Raw genomic sequence first — 20,278 nt, 5'->3', positions numbered from 1 at the left:
ATTCGACTCAGCCTCAAATGCGTGACATTCGCAAACTGTGGCTTGAGCTTAGATAATAATACTAATCAGAATAAAGGTGCAATCAGGTATATGAATCAATGAAATAAATACTTTGTAAAGCTCAAAAGCCTCTTTTTAACCAAATAGAAACAAGTATTTACTATTTACCTTGAAGGGTGTGGATCCTAAACTGTTTACCCCTAACAACCTTTACTGATAATTTAAATCATAAATGAATTTAAACAAACAACAGGGAAAAACTGTTCCAAACCTTTGGTAACATATGATAATTGTGTTTTTAATGTTTCTCTCTACCCTAGAGTAAATGGTAATTTCTGTTTAAAGTATAGCAGCACTTGTTTGGTTCAGTTTACTGGAGTCATATTGAGCGCTGATCAGATCAGATCAGATCAGTCTGTCAAGTTTACAGTTTTTTACAATCACTTTGTTACCCTTTTCAGAACCTTGATGTCATTTTCACAACTCTAGACACAAAACTCACAACCAATGATCAAAATGCACATTTTTCAAAACTCTAACCCTTTTCTCAATTGCTTGGATACAATACACATAAAACTTAGATCATTTGTTCATTCAACAAAAATCACCTGTTCAATATGACACAACTTAACATCAAAGTGCTACTATTTCAAAAGGCAATTCACACATTACATTTCAAATGAGTGTCTATTCATTTCCTTACAATGATCTAACTATCAATTGATACAACTGCTCAAAATGATAAGTAACTGTTGAATTACTCTTAAAGCATAGTTGTATGGAAACAGACAAACAATCTTCCATGTTTAAATCATGAAAGTTTCAAGATGACGAGATTCATTGTCACCAATTAGCGGGGAACATGAACCAATTAGACTACAATATCCATGGATGTAGTCTAGTATTTTATCATAATGCTTCATCAGACACTGTGTCTAGTGTCAGGCCCATGCACTATTTACTACCCTGTATTCACCCCCATACTCTCCCTTCCTTAACCCGATAGAGGAATTTTTCTCCGTATGGAGATGGAAGGTTCATGATAGGCACCCTCATGAACAAGTCACTCTTCTCCAGGCCATGGATGACAATGACATCACAGCAGACCAGTGTCAGGCCTGGATTCGCCATGCCCGAAGGTTTTTTCCAAGATGTTTGGCTAATGAAAACATCCATTGTGATGTAGATGAGAACCTGTGGCCAAATCCACAACACAGAGTTGATGACAATGTAAGTACAGTAATCACTCCTGTTTTGTTTCTTACAGTACAAGCAAGCAAGTTGAGGAACACTGCATTTGATGTTATACAGTACTGTTCTATTTCATAGCTAATTATTTTTGCTTTGATTCAAATAACCCTATGTTGTGATTGTACTGTAGTGTTTTGCATCAATATATTACAAACATTGTTCAATGATTCCACTGTGTCTGTAGTATTCTCTCTACTACTGCAGTACTTTTACAGAGATGTATTTACTGTACATGTAGTACCATAATGAAACCTGTATCACCTATTTTGTTCTACAATATTTAATGATTGTACGAACAATGACACAGTGAAACTATCGGTTGCTCGTGGGTGATCTATAGTTATGTTTCAATGGTATTTCACAGTAAATTAGTTTTTTGAACCAATGATTGTGAAAGTGCAAGATTTCTTTAAAGATGTGAATGCACAATGCAGTGTTTTGAACATTAGTGATAACCGTTTTGAGTTTTGTGTCTAGAGTTTTGAAAAATGACATCAAGGTTCTGAAAATAGTAGCAAAGTGATTGTAAAAAACTGTAAAAAAAGACCCATCTCAGAGTGCTTTATAGAATGTACGGTTAATGAAAAAACGAAGACAGAGACAGAATTGCTGCAATAAAGACTTTATTTGCAAAATGATATTACTGCAAGATAACACAAATATGCAATATAGCTGCCATTTATTATGTGAAAATACAAAAAATACAAACAGAAAAAGCACAAAAAAAAGTCATCTTCTAATTATCTGTTTGCATAATTCAATCAGCTGTTTCTCAGTAACAATATAATAAAATACAGGGGATATATTTGTGTTTCAATTCAGTTTGTTTCAATTCACAGCTGTTTACCTTGACTTTAGCCTGTAAGGTTAGGTTTAGAGCATGGTGTTATCTGTTCTGACATACAGTGTGAAAGCATTGGTAAATTTGGCAGTAAAAATCCATTGTTTTGGTCTTGTTTGAGCTTGTGTGTAAAAGAAGTTCAAGCATTTTAAAATTGTGTTAATTGTATGCATTTTGTGTTAAAGCAACAAGAAATGTGTTACTAGTATAGCTTACACAGACGGAAGTAGTGCTAACTGTGTTAAGAGTTTTGGAAAATTGTTAAAAGTATTGAAAAATCTGTCATAGCAATCGTAAAAAACTGCAAAATATGTTTTGTACATTTATATATACACATTACAATACATTTATATATACATTAAAATACATTTATATAAACACATTACAATGAGCACCAAACAAAAGACAAATCCAAAAAGGGAATCAGGGAAAAAATAGAAATGTTTCATTCCAGAAAATACCACAAAATATTTATTTACAAGGCAGCTGTCAATCTAACTTGTGCTCTGTGAAGATAGCTGTCTTGAGGTACAATGGTGTGCATCGTTCAATTTGGTCATACAGCTCAGGTAGTTGTGTCAGTTCTATCAGTTATAAGAGGATGTACACAGATGGGACAAAATAACTGATATGTCAAACCATGATGTTATGCTGAAGTTTCTTTGGCAGCCTCAGTTGGAATAGAGGACATCCCATTAGCAGCCTTTGTCAAGTTTTTCTCATTCTCATTAAGAGCCGTCCCATTGGTAGAGTTCTTCATAAGAGGATCAGTCGGTTTAGGAGAAGTACTATTGGTAGAGTTCTTCATAAGAGGATCAGTCAGTTTAGGTGAAGTACCATTGGTAGAGTTCTTCATAAGAGGATCAGTCGGTTTAGGTGAAGTACCATTGGCCAGAATGTAAAACAAATGAACAGGATTGATGAATCAGTAATATTCTAATTGGGGTGTCCTAATAAGACACATGTTATCTAAATTAGTTTGCAAGATTTTTTTTTCTTTATATTTTTTGTTATTTAGTTTAAATAACTATTGCAACATGTTTGTGTTTTTATTTCTTTTTTTTTCACCTTGAGCCTCTGCTTCGATGGTGATAAAAAAGGACAAAAAACTATTTACAATGTACATTTATGTTACACCATAACACTAAAGTGGGGTCATATCATACACACCCATTTTAAATAGATAAATTATATAATTCATATTAATAATTATGTAATAATAATAATAATAAAAATGCATGGTAAAACTAATACTACTATTACCTAGTTGCTTCTAGCATGCATATTACTATAGTGTATTGGCTGTTTATTAGTACCTATAAAGAACACATTAATGCTTTATTCTGCATGAACTTATTCTACATCCCTTAATCCTACCCAATACCTAAACTTAACAACTACCTTACAAACTATTAGTAAGCAGTAATTAGGAGTTTTAGTTAATAGTGAGAATTAGACCCTAAACTAAAGTGTGACCAAATAGTTATGCATGTTCTTAATTGCAAAATATTTTTTATTTATTTAAAATTTGAAATTAAAGTTATTTTTTTTTCACACACAATGTTAGAGAAACACCACATCCAGATCTCACAGATCTGAATATAGTGCATTCACAGTTTTTCACAGACAGATTTACTGCACACAATCTCACCTGATCACGCTGGTCCTGCATCTCGATGTCTGTTTAAACAATAACAAACTCGATTAAACACACATTACTTTGGTTAGTTAGAATATAAATATATTTTCTCATCTTTTAACAAGTCTTTTCCCACTTCACATATTAAATCTCATATTTTCAATCTTGTTAAGACATGTGTAGCTATGTAATACCGTTTTGTCCTGCTTGACACTTGCGATAGTAAATCACACCACCAGTTACAGCTGCTGCAGCCACCAGAAGAACAGCAACAATTATTCCTACTACAGCTCCTGAAGACAGACATGAACCTGGAACAGCTGAAGACAGACATCATTATTACTAGAAAGTGAATGATAATACATCCAATATTTTTCAATATATTTGACCCATATTTATACCTTTCTACTTTGACATTCAGCTGTAAAGATATTGATTTAACTAATAAATGGCTCCATCTGGTGGGATTGTGAAGAACGACAGCTAAAGCAGCATCACAGCACTGCTAGCTCAACAGAAAACAGTAACACTATTTTTAAGCATTTTTCCTGATAACTGAATCTAAAAATGGCAAGATTTATAATGTCACATAAAACGCACCGACATATAGCTGTCAGGAGACTGTAGCTGCATCCGAAATTGCATACTTGGGTGAAACAGTATGTGACAAACGAAGTATGTCCGAATTAACAGTATTCAACAAAAGTAATTGAATGTAATTAAATGTTAGTAAAAAGTAGAGTAGGCATAGAGTGCCCAGATGACCCACTTCTTCCTTGATTCTGAGGTGTGCATAGGATGGACACTTTACTATCCCATGAGGCCAGAGGAAAGGATTTATGAATGGCAGTAAAGCAACATTACTGACGCTGGTAGATCACATGATAATGACAACATGGCGAATGGAGTACGTCCAGATTACAGTCATACTACACACACTCATACTATATCAAACACACTTTTTTTAGTGTTCGTGAAGTAATTACTCATTCAAAATGAGTATCAAGACAGCATGTGATATAAGATGCAGCCCCAGTTTAATATTAGTCATGTATTTTATTTTTAATCTTGCATTTGTATTGTTCATGATTTCACATCCTTTTGTAGACGTTTTGCAAATTCTACGGTTTTCCTGCATAATTGGGCTACTTTAAAATTTTTCATGAAATGATCCACTGTATGTGAATTAATATTATACAGGTACACAGAAACAACACATTAATATGATTTTTTTTTTTATTCTGTCTGTGAGGCAAGAGCACAATAGCTGGCCGCCCCTGACACATGCTTTCTTCCTCCGCTGAAAAATACAAGCTGCTTCAGCAGCTTTAAAACATTAATTTAATGACTCACCAGTAACATTGAAGATCTTATCACTGATGCTGTTGCTGCCAATGATTTGTAGTTTATAGAGTCCAGAGTCTGTGTTTCTGGTGTCTGTGATGGTCAGAGATCCAGTCTGATGATCTAGCTTCAGTCTGTCTCTGAATCTCTCTTTACACTGAACATCTTCACAAACCTTACTGAGATCTCCACTGATATGAGCTAAGCGTTTTTTTTGTAAATACCAAATAATTGTTTCTTGTTGATTTGTTTGAACACCAGTGTTTAGAGTGACTGAATCTCCCTCCACCACTGACACTGAATCTCCATCTGTATCAACACCAAATGCAGCTGAAGAAGAAATGAACAGTGAATTATATTCCAATGTTTGGTTAATGTAACACATGGAAACAAACAGAAGAAGAACATTGTTGACCTTATACAACTGAACATTATGCAACACACCCTGACCCTGATTCATATATATATATATATATATATATATATAAAACAGCGAAGCCCCTGAGAAGCACCAATAAAAAAATCTAATTAATCATAAATAAGAAAGAAGAAGAAAGAAAAAAGTTTTACCGGGCAATGGAAACTACACAACAATTGTGCAGATCTGTCTACTAATAACCTGAACCGTCTGCTTTCTCTCCTTAAAATACCCAGATAACCAAATGGTACTGCGTGTGGTTTTAATTAGATTATGGCCCACTATTCAGGGGGTCACAAATGAAAAATCGGAATTTGCGATTGAATTGGACCTAAATACTTGTAGGCTATTAGAATACTCCTTATTTGGATACATGAGGTGTAGTCTGTATGAGATGTTGGGATGCAAAATTAAAAGTTAAAATAGGTAAAAGAATCAGTGATGATTTGGCAGTTTATACAGCAGAGTTGGTCGCTGTGTGGCTAGCTCTGCTATGGGTGGAAGTCAATAGGCCAAGAAAGTCAGTAATTGCTTCAGATTCCAGCTCAGCTTTGATCAGCATCAAAACTTTTCAGTCAAAATCAAGACAGGATATTGTAATTGAAATAATACAAGTTGCAAATAATCTGTTACAATCAGGAACTGAGATAACTCTTATATGGGCACCAGCTCGTAGGAAACGAGTTGGCAGATAAATGCGCTAAGCAAGTAGCTGGAAATTCCAGTGTAGATATTGAGGTTAATTATAGCAAAGCAGAAATTAAGAGTATAGTTAAAAACATTGTTAAGGGTAAATGGCAAGCATTGTGGGGCAATGGGCAGACTGGAAGACAGTTCTATAATATCAGATTAAAGTGGGAAAGGGGAGAAATATGAACAGAAGGAAGGAGAGGGAGGATGTGTTGTCAAGAATGAGGTATGGACACACAAGATTAAATAAGATTTTGTTAATAATAAAGAAGCATGCTGATGGCAATTGTGAATTCTGTGAAAGTCCAGTCTGTAGAGCATGTTATACTACAATGTCCTAAATATCAGGAAGAAAGACAAAGATTAAGTTCACAATTGCAAAGAAAACAGTTAAGATTATACTTAGAAGACATCCTACAAAGAAGCTCAGGTGAAATATGTTTTAAATATATATTTAGTTTCCTGAGGAATACAGGACTAATTAAAAGAATTTAGAATTTTTTTTTTTTTTTTTTTTTTATTGGAAAGGTTAGACCTCAGTACTACACCCCAGCCCAAACAGGTTGTGGTAATGCACCATTAAAGTTAGTTTTTCGTTTTTAAAGTTACTTTTTCGCCATAAAATTGAAAGAAAAAGAAGAAGAAGAAGTTGGGATGTTTCACTACGGACTGTATTCAGTGTGACACGAGTTTGTCTTCCGGTGTTCATTCCTGACAGTAGGAATTCCGACTGTGCGCGGATATAAGGGTGGCAGCGATTCTTTATGAGGAGTGGGAGCACGAAGATTTAGCAGACACAACACACCGGATGCGTAGAGAGCGCAGAGCTCAGCGCGAATGGAGAATTCATTGAAAAGAATACTAAAATAAACCTCTGTTTTGTTTATTACACACATACAATTAAGACCTGTGAAATCAACATTTTCTAGAACTATTGGCGGTTTATGTAAAACCAAAAGTTGACGCATTTACCCAACATTTTGTGACGTTGCTTATTGGTTTCCAAACTGAATGAACAAAATGACTCCGAAAAACACAAAAAGTACACAGATTATAATTAATATTAAACACGAGTGTTATCGTTGTTTTCAGCAAAGTGCAACCTGTATCTGTAAACAGCTCAAAATATTTTCATGACACTGTAAACGCACGTAAGACCGGATGTAAACATTAGACCATCTGTGATCGGATCACGCATCTTACCAGTGTAAACAGGGTCTGAATGTATAATTAGTTTGTCCTATTCAGAATTTTTGTAAACAATATAGGCACCAATATACTTCCGGGTGGCAGAACGCGAGCGGCTTCACTGACTGGAGAGATCCAGCCGGCGACTGCAACAGTTACATAGTTAAAAACCCTTACTGTCTATGTTAAAAACATTGTTGTTGATCAGAGTTGAAACGATGATGAAAACGTGTTGTGTTTGGGGTTGCGCTGTCAGATATACAGCAAAAGGTGTAGGGGTTTCATCGATTTCCTGTGGGTGAGGAGGTTAGCGAGTGGACGTCGTGTCGTCAGAAGTAGGAAATCTTAATGATCCCCTAAATTATATGATTCATCCAACGTTTACATTTCTGCTGCCAACCCTGCTTGCCCTTCAACTCTGCTTCGTGTATTCTCAAAACGGTCCATCTACAAAATCACAACAGAGCATTTATCTTCCGCCAGGGAAATTCGAGATTAATATTAGTAAACTTGTCTCTTTTGAAGATCAGACTCATTGCCAGTCACTGCCTTAAGTAAGAGGGCTGCCCACTCTCACGCATTCACCGTGAGACTCACGCAATTGTCACTTTTCACACGCTCTCACGCTACACATCCATTTTCTCATGCAACTTCGAAATGTATCCTCATACATAATATCGACCAATCAGTGTTTTTCAACCGTGCAAAGGTCTATATAACAGCTGGAAAACAATTATGTAACATAACATTTACCTCAGCAAAGCCATTTAACCATAGGCTTTATAGCACGTTATTTTGGCTAGAAAAAAAGAGCTAGAGAGTATTTAGCTAATTATGTGTAACTTTTTAGGCCTACTATATTACATAGGCCTATGTATTATATTTTTTACTTATATCATTAAACACAGTTGTTATTATGATAAAAAAACGCATTATATTTAGTTAATTTTTTTTATTTTTATAACATTTTTACTGTCGACGGTGGGTCTCCCTTTCATGCAATTTAGTAGCGTTGCCATGGGAACGCTTCGGCTTTTGCAACCCGGAAGAACGTCTATTACTGTTGTGACGTCATGGTGAATTTTCGTATTGAAGTAAAATATATACATTTAAATCACACTATGAAGCCTTTAAAATAGCATATTATACCAAATCGCTTGACCTGTGTAACATACTCAATAATGAATTATCCCATAGTGCATTTTTATATGTTTTTGCTTGATTAAAGTTAAATAAGGTTAGGCAATAGGACAAGCTTCAGCTTGTGTTTAGGGCTTCTGGCAGGGACACTTTTTTTTTTTTTTTTTTAAGCTGACCAGGCTGGTTAGCGGGTTTTTTTTTCAGCAGGTGTAAGTGGGACTATAATTTTGAAAACGCAATAGTGTCCACTGTCCAGACAGCACATCCGGGGGGAAAGAAATCTACAGAAGTCGTCTGAAAAAGCACAAGGTCGGATCTGTCTTAACCAACTGTTAGTTTGAGTTGTATTTTTGTGACATTCGCTGTGTATGCTAATAATAATGCAACATAGCCATATAGATTTTTGTTTAAGAGTTTAATGCACATGTTTGTACGTAACGCTAGCTGTCTTATCAAGCGGCTCTGCTGGTGTTTTGTCTGGATTCGTAACGTACACTTAATTGTATGAACAATTACATTTCTCAAAAATCATAAGTAAAGTTTTTGGCCATCATTCAGACGGGTTCCACTTTCAACGGAGCATGGACAACATTTACATTTATCAATATTGTTTTCATTCGCCAAACAAAGCCAAAATCGAAACTGCGTCACATTTCATCTTTCGATTTATTGTTTACCAGAGGAGAGATTATTACAAATAAATGTCTTACAATGGTAAAGCAAACACCATGCGAGCGAAATACAAATAATAAATGTTTTTCTGTCGAATATAAAGAGATTTTAGCGGTGAACCCGGAAGAGATCAAGTCTGTTTAAAAAAAAAAAAAAAAAAGGTCTTACCGTGAAGCAAAAATAACCCCGCTGGGAGAAAGAACGGGAAGATCATTTTCGATTAAACGAGAGAGCTCAGTTTTCCCGGTCGGCCGCTGGACAGTTTGGGAATGCTCTTTGCTACATAAATCAGGGGCGTGCAGTTTTAACAGGGACTGCAGGCGGAGTTTCCTTTGCAGCGCTATGTACGCAGTTCGCCGTGAGTCTTCAAACTACACTAGCAGCAGTAACGTTAAGCTAATATGGAAAAGTTACATTTATCCTACCATGCAACTGTAAAAGTTGCGGCAGCATGCGAGTTATGCTGAACTATAATAAATGTATAACTCGAGCTGCATTCTGAGTCTGACAATGTCATTAGTTTTTATCCAAGAGACCCATAGCAATGCTATTAGCTTAGGGAAATACATCTAGTGAAAGGAAATTTTAAGTCCGTGTCCAACTCTAAATTGTAAGGAATTTATATATTATATTTCATAGTAACACTTTACAATAAGTTTAATTTGTTTTGCTATTCATGTACAAACTAACATGAACTAACCATGAGCAACACATTTGTTACTGTATTTGTTAATCTTAGTTAATAATAACACAACTGTTAATTGTTTGTCCATGTAATGTCACAGTCAGTGTATTAACTAATGTTAACAAATAAAACTTTTGATTTTAATGTTTTAGTAGGCTAAATCTTGAAATTAATATTAACTAAGATATAATAAATGCTGTAGAAGTGCAGTTCATTATTAGGTCATGTTAACAAATTTAACTAATGAAACCTTATTGAAAAGTGTTACTGATTTCATGATGGCTAACACTTTCATGCATATAATACATACATAAAAATTACAACATCAACAAAACTAAACATGCATTCCTCATAATTACCTTCTTGATTCTCACTGTTTTGTTTGGTAATATTTAGTAATATCATAATTTCCCTATTTTCGTTTGATGTGTTATGCATTCTAATTGTATCAATGTATTTTCATAGAATGCCAAGGAATGCACATTACTTTTTTTTTTTTTTTACTTTTTTGTCCTTCACGCCCTGACCCCTGAGGTGCTCTGTGCACGCCACTAACGTAAATGTATATGAAGAATTAATTAATTTACATAGCCTGCCCTATATCCTTCATTCAGCCCAGAAGAATTGCCCACTTGATGCAATAACTCTCTAATCAATTTAGTATTTTCAGATTCACTGCAGCGGTTTGAATTAAAACGCTCGTCAATGTCAATTATTTTTTAGATATCCTATCAAATCGAAGGAGGCGGGATTTATAGGCTACTGTACACAGATGCAGAGCAGCACACACTTTTTAATGTGTAAAGAATGTGAGCCGAACATGACAAGACTATACAGCAATATTTGCGAGGCCCCCCTTATATAATGGTAGGGGAAACACTGAGTTTCTATGGGCCATACATCTGAATGGGTCATTCATCTGTATGGGCCATTTGGCACACACCTTTGCAGACACAGACAGACTGCATTACATCTGATACACAGTCACAATGTAAATGAATCTGATGACTGAAAATACTAAATCTTTCAACTCCCATTCATTTTGGCGTCACTTTGATAGCGAATAACTTTACATCTGAGGCGTTTAAAGACTCCATTTGTCCATTATTTATTTCTAAAGAAACACGACAATGTATAAAAGGCTCCGTTACCTTGTATCTTACGTTATGGCCCCGTACAAGCAGGTTTTGTAAAATTAGGCTAACGATTGCGTCATAACCACGCGACTCTCTGGAAATTACAGTATAGACAGGAGGAGAAGCTCGCAGTCAATCGGGGGGACGTGGAGGCATAAAGTCAAGAGAGAAGCCCATAGAGAATCATAAAGTTGCTCCTGCTACTAGCTCATGGACAGCTCATACTCACACTCTCCGTCTCTGCAAGTTTCGGAAGGGAATGATTCAGATTTCTCTTGGCACAGCTACTAGAAGACAGACGGGTTGATCACGTCACATCTACGTCATCAAGCTCAGTTTGAGTCTGCGCAGTACGCTCAGCCATCAGGAAGTGAGTGCTTCTAATTGACTTCACTTTTCTCCGTTGAAGTCTATGGGGTCGCTGTGTCCATTTCTTTTACTGTCTATGGCAACAGCATGGAAATCATTCATGAGTCTGCTTCATTAAAGAGCTTGGTCAGATCTTTGTCTGTAAGTAATTACACATCAGCATTGTAAATTACTATGTGATGTACATGTTTACTTTCAGTAATGTATTTTATTACTTTTGTGACTAACAGTTTTCTCTAGTTACGCTCTCGGTTGAAGCCTTTTGTTTTGCTGACACACTGTTATATCTGCCTAACCAATGAGCCTTGGCGCTACGTCTCAGGTTAATTAGTGGGTTTGTTTTCATCTGTTTATTCATATGGATAATGCGTGTAGCAGTGAGTTTGGTGATACTGCGGATGTTTGTTTAATTTTTATACATTAAGAACATCTGTAGTTTATTGTGTAAAAGTGTTGATGTAGAGAATACTGTATACTGAATATAGAGAGTTACTTTTGTAATGTTTATTTTCTGTTTATTCTTTCAGTCTTACAGACTTACTTAAGAAATAAAACTGAGGAAGAAAAGAGAACAAAAGATAAAACATCAATCCTCAACAAGACTTCTGGAGTTTCTCTTCTTCATTGCTGTTAACTATCTGTCTAGCCGTACAAAGCAGACGTCGTACTGCGAGAGCAGAATATAAGGTTTAAGAGTTGTTCTGATTTATACCTTTTTAATTTAATCTAAATAATGAAATGGTGTCATGAAATCAATTCTGTGTTCTATGAACTACTAAATCTATAGTATAATTTGATGTTTAGACATAATGTAATTGCTGTGCAGAGACTAAAAATATTTGAAATAATTATATTTTTATTATCCACTTCACCTTTGTTTTGTCATCTGTCATAGCAGCAAATGAATTAAGATGACATGGGAAAACAAGAAAGTGTTAACATAAGATTAAAATAACTTGACGCCAGTAATGTGAAAGCAGCCATGTGGAAATAAAACGCATTAAACATTACATAGAGCCCACAGCAGAGGTTCCAAAACTCTACAAGTATAATCTGTCAAGACCCACTGGGGGGTGGGGGACTTATGGTACATTATCAAAAATTATGATAACCATTTAAATAGCAGCATAGTGTTATGTCGGAAGTAATCAGAAGTATAATAATTCAGTCTCCTGCTTCACCTGATTTACACAGACATGGCAAAACAAAATTAATAAATGAAGAAAAAAACTTCAGAAGGACTGCAATTAATCTTACATAAGTTAGTAAAAAATAGTGTTTAATAAAAATAAATTTATAGTACAACTGTAAAATTTCAACAATAATACAGAGGTTAAACTATCAAGCTTTAATTTTGTCGAAAAACTGCAGTGAGCCCTTGTGTCATGAACCCCACCTGTTTCAGCACTGGTCTTTCACAGCTCTAATCGCTAAAAGATGAGATATTTGAAGAGACTCAAGAAGATTGGATCATTTTACTGACTTGGATCTTTGAATCTCCTCTAGCAAAAAGAACAAATCTTTATTCAATTAATTTCATTAATTTAAGCACAATTTAATTAATGCCAATACATAGCCAGATTCCCCATTACGTCTACTTAAGCAAACTTTGATCATATTATGAAAAAGTTTGAAAATGATAATGCAGACAATGACAACAAGAAAGACTAGATTAATTCAGGGTCTTCATGGTCCGAGCCGTTCCTTGTCACGTGACAGCCGCTCTTGCAAATGTACAGAAATTATTAGTTCACCTCTCAAGTCTTCTGGTCTGAGTCGCTCGTTCTTTTGTCATGTGACAGCTTAAATCGGCTCTGTAAAGGAAACAGAAATAGGCTGCATTTCTCAGCTCAAGATGCTTTTGAGAAACACAGCCATGATTAGTTAACCTCCCGAGTCTCTCCACCAATCCGAGTCGTTCATTTGTCACGTGACCACTACTTATCTCTGAAGGGGGTGGATTTGGATTGGTGCATTGAAGCATCCTCTGCTGCTTCAATGTATATGTAATGAGTGATTATAATCAAGGTATTAATCAATATTTGTCCTTCTAAATATCACGAGTTGAATGACTTCTCTGGAGATTTTACTTTGTTACAGAAGTTACCAGTGAATATGATGGCATTATAATATAACAATATTGGATAAAGTTGGCAGTGGCTTCATAAATGAATCAAAAACATAAAAAAACAAAGTACACCTGATGCACATTTCTTTGTTCTTCATTTTCTAGAACAAGAGTTTAAGATCCTTACTGTATTTTTGTGTAATAAATTAAGAGAATGTACTCCGCCATCTTACTCGGGTTCATAACAATAGAACAGGAAGAAGCTCTTCATCTACAAACTAAACAAACATAAAAAAAAGAAAAAAAAAAAGCCCACTTTCCTGCAGGTCATTCTATCTAACAGATCAAACTTTCTGAAGAAAACCGACCGCAGCAGTTTCAGTCTTACTCAATAGATGAGCTGCTAGAATCACACCTCAGTAGGACTGGCTATGTGAGATGATAGATGGTTTTAACTTTTTTGTTTTGTTTTTCCATGTTCACAATTTTTATTTGGATATTCAATTGAATTATAAAATCAGTATTACATAATATACATTTAGACAACTATCTTTCAAACATCATCAATGTTTAATGATAAAGATGAAGGTGTGAGAGAGAGAGAGAGAGAGAGAGAGAGAGAGAGAGAGAGAGAGAGAGAGAGAGAGAGAGAGAGAGAGAGAGAGAGGATGCACTCCTGGTTGAGTGTTTTCAGCAGATAGTCTTGTTAGACCAGACACTGAATAGATGAAGAGAATGTTTCGCATGTTTGTTTTGTTCTGTTTGTGCTGGAGGTGTCCTACTGGTAAGTTTTAAAAGCATTTTCATGCCTTAATATCTCATTTGTTTCAGAACAAAGTGACAAACTACCGCTAATGTTTAGATTAAACTTTTTGAACTTTTTATCGCAGATCAAATCAAACTTTGATTTTATTTTGAGATTTACTTCGGATTCAGGTCTCTGGTTGTCAGGGAATTTTTAAATTGTACTTTTTATGTCTGGAAAAATCCTGTAAATGTATTAAAATGTTTAAAGTCATGTAGAATAAGGGAAATGTCTAATATATATATATATATATTGATTTCATACAGAATGAACAAATGGAAATTCATGCCCAGCTATCATAAAAAAAATTTAAAAATAGTTCTGCGTTAATCATGAATGACTGTAATAATTCATATTTACTTTCAAACCACAACTGATTTCATCCTTCGCAAACCATTAGGAGCCTTAATCTGCATAAAACCTGTTTCTGAATGTTCTCCAGGTGTGTTTGGCGAGTCAGTGTCAGTGATGGAGGGAGATTTGGTCCTTCTACGCTCTGATGTAACTGAAATACAAGAAGACGACAATGTACTGTGGATTTTTGGAGCTGAAAAGTCTCTTTTAGCTAAATTAAATAGAGAGAAACATATTTTCTCCACATATGATGTTCCTGATGGGAGATTCAGAGGCAGACTGAAGCTGGACGATCAAACTGGATCTCTGACCATCACAAACACCAGAACCACAGACTCTGGACTCTATAAACTTGATATATTTGGAGCTGAACATTCATCAAAAACATTCAGTGTTTCTGTCTATGGTGAGTAGAGAGTTTATTTGTCCAAATGTTCACATATTCTTGTTTTATTAAAGGAATATTCTGAGTTAAAGGGTTAGTTCACCCAAAAGAGAATATTCTGTCATTAATTACTCACCCTCATGTCATTCCAACCCGTATGCCTTTCATTAATCTTCGGAACACAAATTAAGATATTTTGAATTGAATCTAAGCGTTTACTGTCCATCCATTGATGGTTCCATCAAAACATTCATAAAGAGATCATTAAACTTATTCATATAATTCAGGTGGTTTAGTCCAAATCTTCTGAAGAGACTCTTTATAAAGCGATGGTTCGCTTTATATTATGATCAGATTGAATTTAGGCTTTTTTTCACATACAATCATTGATCAGTGCACATAAACAGAAGCTCAACTGAACCTGCTTGACGCATTAGAACAAACCTCATAGGTTTTTACTGAATCTCAAACGTGCTGCGTAACACAAGAATGAACCTTGTTGGTTCTTGCGGAAGCTCAAAGCCTTCCTAAGACTGACGGACTTAGTGTGGTTACATTTATTTAAACACTGTTGCTGAACATTATAACCCTAACGTTTATCTGTGTACTGCACATTTTACGGAGAACAGCTTCTAGAAGCTAAGATGAGTACAATACAGGCAACATACAAAAGATTATCCTGAAATGGAGCAGTTCCCACTTTGTCAGGACAATCTGTTGTTTGCAGATCACAATTAAGTGTTTTATTATTTCTAGTTGCGTTTTCTATTAACATTTCCAATTATAAGTTTTATCTCACCTCCTAGCCAACATTACTGTTGATATAGTGTTTACTGTAGCTTTTGTAAGCTCTTGCTTTTGTAAGGCTGTTCACCACTCCTTTGGAAATATAACCATTGTTTTGTGATCGATTACTGTTTGTCAAGGGCGCCGTAAAGGGGTGGAAGGTTAGGACGATTCTAAGGGCCCAGGCTGATTTAGGGCCCAGAAGAGCAGACCCCCTTTTTCTTTTCTTATTTCTTTTCTCTTTTTTATACATACATTAAATGTGCTAGGCCCCTCATGCACTAAATGTGTATTTTGTCCGTTTTGACCATAGATTTAATATTTAAAAAACAAATAATGTATTTACTGTTTCAGTCACACCCCTCCCCCTTACAATTGTTCATTCCACCTGCGCTGTCCGAGCTACGATCGCTAGTGTAGCGTCTCTTGCTTATTGCACTTGCTATGATGCTGCGCAGACAGTGACACACGCAGGCATGTCACATCAAAAGTAAGGGCATCAAAAAAGGAAAGGAAAGAGAAGACAGAGAACGCCGAAGTCGACAGTAGCCTATGTCACACAGTTTTTCAAAAAGAAAGGTAGCTTGCCCTATTCCTGTATTCCAAAATTTTCAGTTACTTATTTTTGTTGCTACATGACCTGCTTTTATCTAGCTAGCTTAGTAAAATAATTACTGAATTATGATTTAGCCTACATCCAACAATAATAACATCTCTGGGTTATCATGTCTCTACACCATAGACTGTAAAAAATAGCTCTACCCAGATTCAGCGGCTGCTGCACACCCACGTCCTCCTTCTCCTTCTCAAATTCGCGTCCGATATTTTAGCGCGTTAAAAAATAAATACAACCTCACGTTATGTCAATCACACTTGCACACTGCCTCCGAAACTTTCGCCCGTCAAAAAAAAAAAAAAAAAAAAAAAAATCGGATCGGGTTCGATTTTCTGCGTTTTTCGCATCCGTAACAAGGGTTTGAATGGTGTTTTGACAGTTTAGAGCCACAGAATGACGGATACGAAAAAACGCATGCGAAAATTTCGGATTCAGTGTGCAAGGACCTTCAGCCGAACAAGGTGAGCCTGCCCTGAGCGCGAAACTTCGCGAAGATTGAAGCCTCTCAACTCGTCTTATCTACTGTGTTCGCCACATGATGATAACTTTACAAAACAAAAAGTATACGCTTCAAAAATCACAAAATCAGTTTGCCGTGTGTTCTGTGAAGTGACAGTGCTGCTGCTACGATCGATTGTCAAACTTGACGTTCTTAATATGAATAAAATGCCCCAGAAAAAAAATTATATAAAAAAACGAATAAAACAAGTGTCTGTAGTAACCATTGGCTATAAGGAGTTAACAAAATAGATATTTTAATATTTTATATTATGAAAACTAAATAGGCCAATAGAAATAATATGGTTATTACGTGTGTTTGAGTTATAAGTCAAATTTGTATAAATACAATTAATTTTTTTCTTGTTTTTGTAGGCTTTGTACTCATCTTTAGACATTTTAACTACGCAATGTGCTAAGTATCTTTTTTAAAGTATACAGGGCATGTTTATTGGGTTAAATTTTATCTGTAAAAAAATGTAGGGGGCCCAGAAATTGTGGTTTCCATAGGGCCCAGAATTTCTGGCGGCACCCCTGCTGTTTGTATTACCATAGCTGGGCCAAACAATTATATGGAATTAATTTTGTTCCAATAATAATTAACGTAACTTATCAAGAAACTAATTAAAATATAAATTAAAACTGAATAAAATATCTTTGAAACTGAAAAAGAATAAATCGCAGGCAAATTTTTTTACTTCGTTTTTAATACACTGCATGTTTTGCTAACTATTTCTCATATTGCGTTCGCTGATCTGAACTTACAAATGCGCTTCCAGAGTTTTCATTTACGCTTTTGAAGTTTTCGCTTAGGCTTCTGAAGTTTTCGTTTAAGCTCCCAGAGTTTTCGTTTGCTGTTCTGACACATTTCTCTCGTGGGGGCGGGGCTAGTAGCAGTGCGTTCTCATTGGCTACTGAGGTTTTTATTGACAGCTTCTTGACCAGGAAGTGAAGACGTCAGTGCTGTGTTTATGTGTGGATTTGAGCGTCTGTAAGCACAGCATTCTATTTCATTTTAATGATATTAAGTTAGGTTTGTTTTTTAATTTTATCTGTATTTACCTGCTGCTACTACTTTGTCGACAGAAGCTTTTAGGAGCACAAGAGATCTATTCAGTCTATTCATGTGTAATTGTACATTAAAGTACTGTACATAATACTTAAAATGTTGTATAGTGTCCAATGTTTTCGGATAATATTTGTTTATTCCTGATGATTCTTTTGCATGTTAGGCTCTGATTAGGTTGAGCTGTTACAATTTAAAGAGAATGCTAGCAAACGTGTGTGATATATTCAGCTGTCAAGAAAGTCAAACTTCAACCTCAAGGTTGGCAGCCATGGCCAGCACACTACTAACTGTTAGCATGATATACATTTACACCATCAAAATTAATGATCACTTAAATAAGAGGAATTTAAACAATATGAAAATTACAATCGTGGCCTGCTGTCAGATACAGACCTCAAAGGGCATTTCTTTACATATGTCACAGAAAGAATGTTCTTGTTGCCATTTTTTTTAATTGATAATTGTATTTAGTTATTTCATTTAATTAATACTATCTTCTAAGATTTAAAATTGTAAATATATTTTAACAATCATCTACCATTTCAATTGTGACTTATACAACCAGTTAAATTAATGTAATTGAAAATATGAATTCAAATAAATGTACATTCTTTATTGTCACTAAAGCATACACACAAGTATCAGAGTGAAGGTCTTGAGATGCAATTATGGTGTGACAGGAAAGACCAGAATTCACAAAACATTAACTGCATAATATACATGTAATGCACAGTATTCTCATGATACATTACTATACAAAATGAAAAATTACAAATACAGAATACATTTTAAAAATTCATATACATTTTAAATGTTGCAATGATTCTTTGAGCAGTTCCTGTTGCAGTACAAGTAACAAAGCAGTAACTGGACACAAGCAGTACAAGGATAGTCCACCCAAAACATGAGGATTCTCTCATCATTTACTCTCCTTCATGCCATCCCAGATGTATATGAATTTCTTCTTCACATAAACATACTATAACATAGACAAAGATTTTAAAGGAAATAATCCATCTCTGTGAGTCCATAAAACAAGTGGATTGTAACCCATGTACGTAAGACAGTTGGTCGGAAGTGATTTTTCGCATGGATTACCATCACGCTCACTGTGTGTGGTTTTTAAAGCGTCTTTAGGACTCGCAGAGATGGATTACTTTCCTTACAATCTTGATTTGTGTTTATCTGTAGAAAGAAAGTAAAATGCATCTGGGACAGCATGAGGGTGAGTAAAATAAGAGAGAATTTTATTTTTGGGTGAACTATCCCCTTAACATACATTTGCTGTTGGTATGCTAATCCAAGATCAGCATAGACTAATAAGAATAAAGTGCAACCTCTTGTGAACTGTGTTTGTTTTAATCTAGAGGAAATTAAAATATTTGCTAGTTTATATTAAAATAAAATAAATCAGGTGTCTGAAGATCAAGATCCCAGTCATTCAAAGGTGATGTGTCTGAACAAAGTAAGATTATTTTCTGACAGGGACAGTGGATCTCTGGTACTATCACTCCATCCTCTGTGTCAGCATCAGAATTTTGTTTATGGAAAAGTTGCTCCACTCCCTGGAAAATGAGATAGGAAATGTATTATAATCTAACAATACAAACTACTTTGAACTCCCACATACAGTAATAAGTTGCAGATTTAAAATATTTTTTCCAAACAAATTATATAAATGTTTTAAGGGATTTTACAGTACTAGCTTAAATATTTACCTCGGGAGTCATGAAGCATTTATCATTTGTAATACTGTCGTGTAACCAGTAGATGGCTGTATAGCCCTATATATAAACATATATCCATGGCTGTGTATTCCCCAGTTGCTAGATGTTTTCAGTCATAATTACTTGCATGTATTAAGGTTTTAATTTGGACATATATTTATTATTAAAGACTATTAAAGATTAAGCATTTTTCTCAGAAATGTTCATTTGAAGTGCAATTTTTGGCATTATTATTAGTCAAATATGGACAGAAAAAGTATTTACTCATACTAGCTACATATAATAGCTTTATCTATCAGTCATCTTTATCACACAAAAGTAATCAGAATAAATAATTTCTAAATAATTAAATAATTTTCAAGATTCAAAATAATTGAGTGTTTACATGTTATGAACAGAGACGTGTTCTGTGGTCAAGACGTGTCTCTCCTCTTTCAAAAACTCTGCATCGCAAATTAATCAGCAATTGAGAAATTCAGGTTTAAATAGCTTTATTGGCATGGTAAAAAAAAGGCTTTACATTGCCAAAGTTGAATCAGGCAGTGATTGACAGCGCTCTGGTCCTATGGAATCGGTCATTGACTGATACAGTACTTT

The 20,278-nt window shown here is 35.1% G+C and overlaps 2 protein-coding genes across 11 annotated transcripts in view; one reads left to right on the top strand and one right to left on the bottom strand.

Annotated features, from left to right (window-relative positions):
- Positions 1-1,859: 1,859 nt before the first annotated feature.
- LOC308701666 (uncharacterized protein) lies at positions 1,860-9,542 on the bottom strand. Its single transcript, XM_081384042.1, has 5 exons — positions 9,352-9,542; positions 5,085-5,405; positions 3,926-4,051; positions 3,744-3,772; positions 1,860-2,942 (listed from the first exon to the last, which is right to left on the bottom strand). The coding sequence occupies exons 1-5, from the start codon at positions 9,395-9,397 to the stop codon at positions 2,739-2,741; spliced, it is 726 nt and encodes a 241-aa protein (XP_081240168.1). The 5' UTR covers positions 9,398-9,542; the 3' UTR covers positions 1,860-2,738.
- LOC308701663 (SLAM family member 5-like) overlaps positions 8,766-20,278 on the top strand; it is a 25,132-nt gene continuing 13,619 nt past the window's right edge. For 2 of the 10 annotated variants that reach the window (XM_081384032.1, XM_081384030.1), the window contains exon 1: positions 14,450-15,006. In XM_081384032.1, coding sequence (XP_081240158.1) covers positions 14,583-15,006 — 424 coding nt within the window. In that variant the 5' untranslated portion in view covers positions 14,450-14,582. Of the gene's footprint in view, positions 8,821-11,111; positions 11,515-11,900; positions 12,061-14,149; positions 14,226-14,449; positions 15,007-20,278 lie in introns of those variants that run through there. The other 8 variants (XM_081384037.1, XM_081384038.1, XM_081384031.1 and 5 more) reach the window with 8 other exon arrangements.

The sequence above is a fragment of the Scardinius erythrophthalmus genome, assembly GCF_964197995.2.
Source record: "Scardinius erythrophthalmus genome assembly, chromosome: 14".
NCBI classification, from domain to species: Eukaryota; Metazoa; Chordata; class Actinopteri; order Cypriniformes; family Leuciscidae; genus Scardinius; species Scardinius erythrophthalmus.
Note: the sequence above shows the minus strand (reverse complement) of the source record. Positions and strands in the feature narration are given on the sequence as shown.

What these genes read in the sequence shown, in the direction of transcription:
- LOC308701666 (XM_081384042.1), bottom strand. Translation starts at nt 9,397, where the DNA reads ATGATCTTCCCGTTCTTTCTCCCAGCGGGGTTATTTTTGCTTCACG. An exon ending in GGGGTTATTTTTGCTTCACG is followed by an intron (nt 5,406 to 9,351) that starts GTAAGACCTTTT and finishes TTTCTTCTTCAG; the next exon opens with CTGCATTTGGTGTTGATACA. An exon ending in GTGTCAAGCAGGACAAAACG is followed by an intron (nt 3,773 to 3,925) that starts GTATTACATAGC and finishes TTGTTTAAACAG; the next exon opens with ACATCGAGATGCAGGACCAG.